This window comes from Triticum dicoccoides, chromosome 7A (genome assembly GCF_002162155.2).
Source record: "Triticum dicoccoides isolate Atlit2015 ecotype Zavitan chromosome 7A, WEW_v2.0, whole genome shotgun sequence".
Lineage (NCBI taxonomy): Eukaryota > Viridiplantae > Streptophyta > Magnoliopsida > Poales > Poaceae > Triticum > Triticum dicoccoides.
This window is the reverse complement of record NC_041392.1, coordinates 724,777,314-724,779,685: the sequence shown is the minus strand read 5'-3', so window position 1 is coordinate 724,779,685 and position 2,372 is coordinate 724,777,314. Positions and strand designations below refer to the sequence as shown.

Here is a 2,372-nt window from a genome sequence, read left to right as displayed (position 1 = left end):
GCACAATAAAACAAATTCAATAGATTCCGCAGATATTTCATCAAGGTATATATGGGCCACAATATTTTAGTTTGGATATACATACGGGATAAGTATCATTTTACTTTTTACATTAAATTTAAAAATTCCATGTGCCGAGGTACCTTACCAATAATGGTGACAAAATGCATATACCGTATACGCATTACGTATTTTGGCTATATGTCTGCCTCTTACCAACAACTCAATGCTAATATGGGCATAAAAGCACATAGAAAATCTTTGCGCGGGTCACCCCGCTAGTTCACTTCTATATAAAGAGCTCTTTTGTCGTAACACAAGCACGCAAGAGAAAGGGGGGCAGAAATCTTTGCAAGTTGCAATGACCTTATCACTTATCATCTTTTTTTGCATCAGGTTATTTCGTAGTATGCTTATCATGTTAGTTTTCAACATGGGATAGCAGTAGCTTGGTAGGTACTAACAGTTTAACAGTAATACTACATGTATCGTGCTTTTCCGGTGCATGCATATATGCAGATCGATCGATGGGTTCAGAGAAGTTCCGAACCCCTGTGGCCGACCTGTGCGACGCGAACGCCTCACTGATCCTCGCCGGCGAGCTGCGCATCCTGGAGCCCGTCTTCCAGCCGTACGGCCAGTGCAGGTCCTTCTCGGGCCGGGTGGTCACCATGCGCGTCCTCGAGCACAACGCGGGCCTGCGCGCGCTCCTGGAGGCCCCCGGCGAGGGCCGCGTCCTGGTGCTCGACGGCGGTGGCAGCAAGCGGTGCGCGCTCATCGGCGGCACGCTGGCGGAGGTGGCGCGCGGCAGCGGCTGGGCGGGCGCTGTCGTGAACGGCTGCGTCCACGACGTGGATGACGTGAACGGCTGCGCCATCGGCGTCCGCGTGCTCGCCAGCAACCCCCGCAAGCCCGGGAAGAGCGGCGCCACGGAGATGCACGTGGACGTCGACGTCGGCGGTGCCGTGGTCCGTGACGGGGAGTGGCTCTACGCGGACAGCGACGGCATCATTGTCTGCGACAGGGAGATCTACGGTTGATGTGATCGACCCCAACGTGGCTTATTCCACACAGTTTGTCTTCCGATGTCTGCCTCGCGTGTTCTCTCTAAGTTTGGTGGCGATATTGTTTTTCTCTCTTCCATGGGGTGATTCTTCACGGGCCATCTAAAATGCTCCATAGTAAAAGTATTATTTCTTGTAAGATGTAATAATACCATGCACTGTTCTGTGCATTTCATTTCTCGTTCATGTCCACATGTTTCGCAACGTTTCTTAGTGTTTTTCTTTAAATTGAGCCTCGCGTATATTAGATCAATGGAAACATTGTGTACAATGGGATCTAAAGCAAGGTAACTAAATCCTCAGACACAATAAACTGCCCTAAAAAAAGGGTGACTGAAACTAAGATTATATTCTTCAAAAATCTGGCTGAAGGCACAGCTGAGCTTATCGTCGTTACACAAACCATAGTCCATAGCTATACCCGATGACGGACAACATCGACAAATTCAGCCACTGAACTACCTGAAAGACCGGTAAAACAATGTTGGTGGAGTAAAAAAATGTTCTTGCTTTACAAAAGATCCATGAATTTTCAAAATGTTTATGGATTTTCAAAATATTTACGATTTTTTTCAATTTAAAATACATTGACGAATTTATAAAATAGTTGGGAACTTAAAAAATATCCATGAAGTTTTAAATTTGTGGTAATGAATTTGAAATTATGGTCACGAATTCTGAAAACAAAAACATGAAAGAAGGCGAAGTAGAAATAAAAAAAGTGCAACAATAGTAGTTTCAAAACATGACTTTCCTATAATAAAGTGAATAATGAGAAAAAAAGTGACCTTTGTTTTGCCGGAAATGTCGTTTCATTCTCGTCGTGACAAATCTCGAGCACTCGATATGTCCAACTTTCTTGCACAAGTCATGCCAAAATTCACGGAAAATTTTGGCATGACCTTTGCCAGAAAGTGCACATATAGAGCGCCTGAAATTTGCCGGAATGGAAATGAATCAACATTTTCGGCAAAACATAGGTCACTTTTTTAACAGCAAGCATTTCAGCACTCTAACAACCATTTTAACAGCCCCATTATGAGCACTCTAAGAAGCTGAAACAAACATCACAGACTTTGTTGCTGCTGACATATACACAATCATGAACATTGCTGCGCAACTGATGCAAAAAAGATCAACTACCATAGTAAAACTGCAAGCTCATTAACCAATTTAACAACTCCACTCCCCATTGCATCATTATGAACACTTTAACAGCCACATTATGAACACCCCCCTTACATCATTATGTGCTGACATATGAAGAGGGAGGGAAGAGGGAGTGGCACACCTCGGGGTTGGGATCGG

General features: G+C 44.5%; 1 protein-coding gene across 1 annotated transcript; it reads left to right on the top strand.

The window, feature by feature from the left end:
* Nucleotides 1–348: 348 nt before the first annotated feature.
* On the top strand, nucleotides 349–1,251 carry LOC119334222 (putative 4-hydroxy-4-methyl-2-oxoglutarate aldolase 3). The gene has a single exon (XM_037606825.1). It carries the CDS (start codon nucleotides 528–530, stop codon nucleotides 1,038–1,040), a length of 513 nt encoding a protein of 170 aa, XP_037462722.1. The 5' UTR covers nucleotides 349–527; the 3' UTR covers nucleotides 1,041–1,251.
* Nucleotides 1,252–2,372: the final 1,121 nt, after the last annotated feature.

Coding starts and splice junctions, on each gene's coding strand:
- LOC119334222 (XM_037606825.1), top strand. CDS start 528: ATGGGTTCAGAGAAGTTCCGAACCCCTGTGGCCGACCTGTGCGACGCG.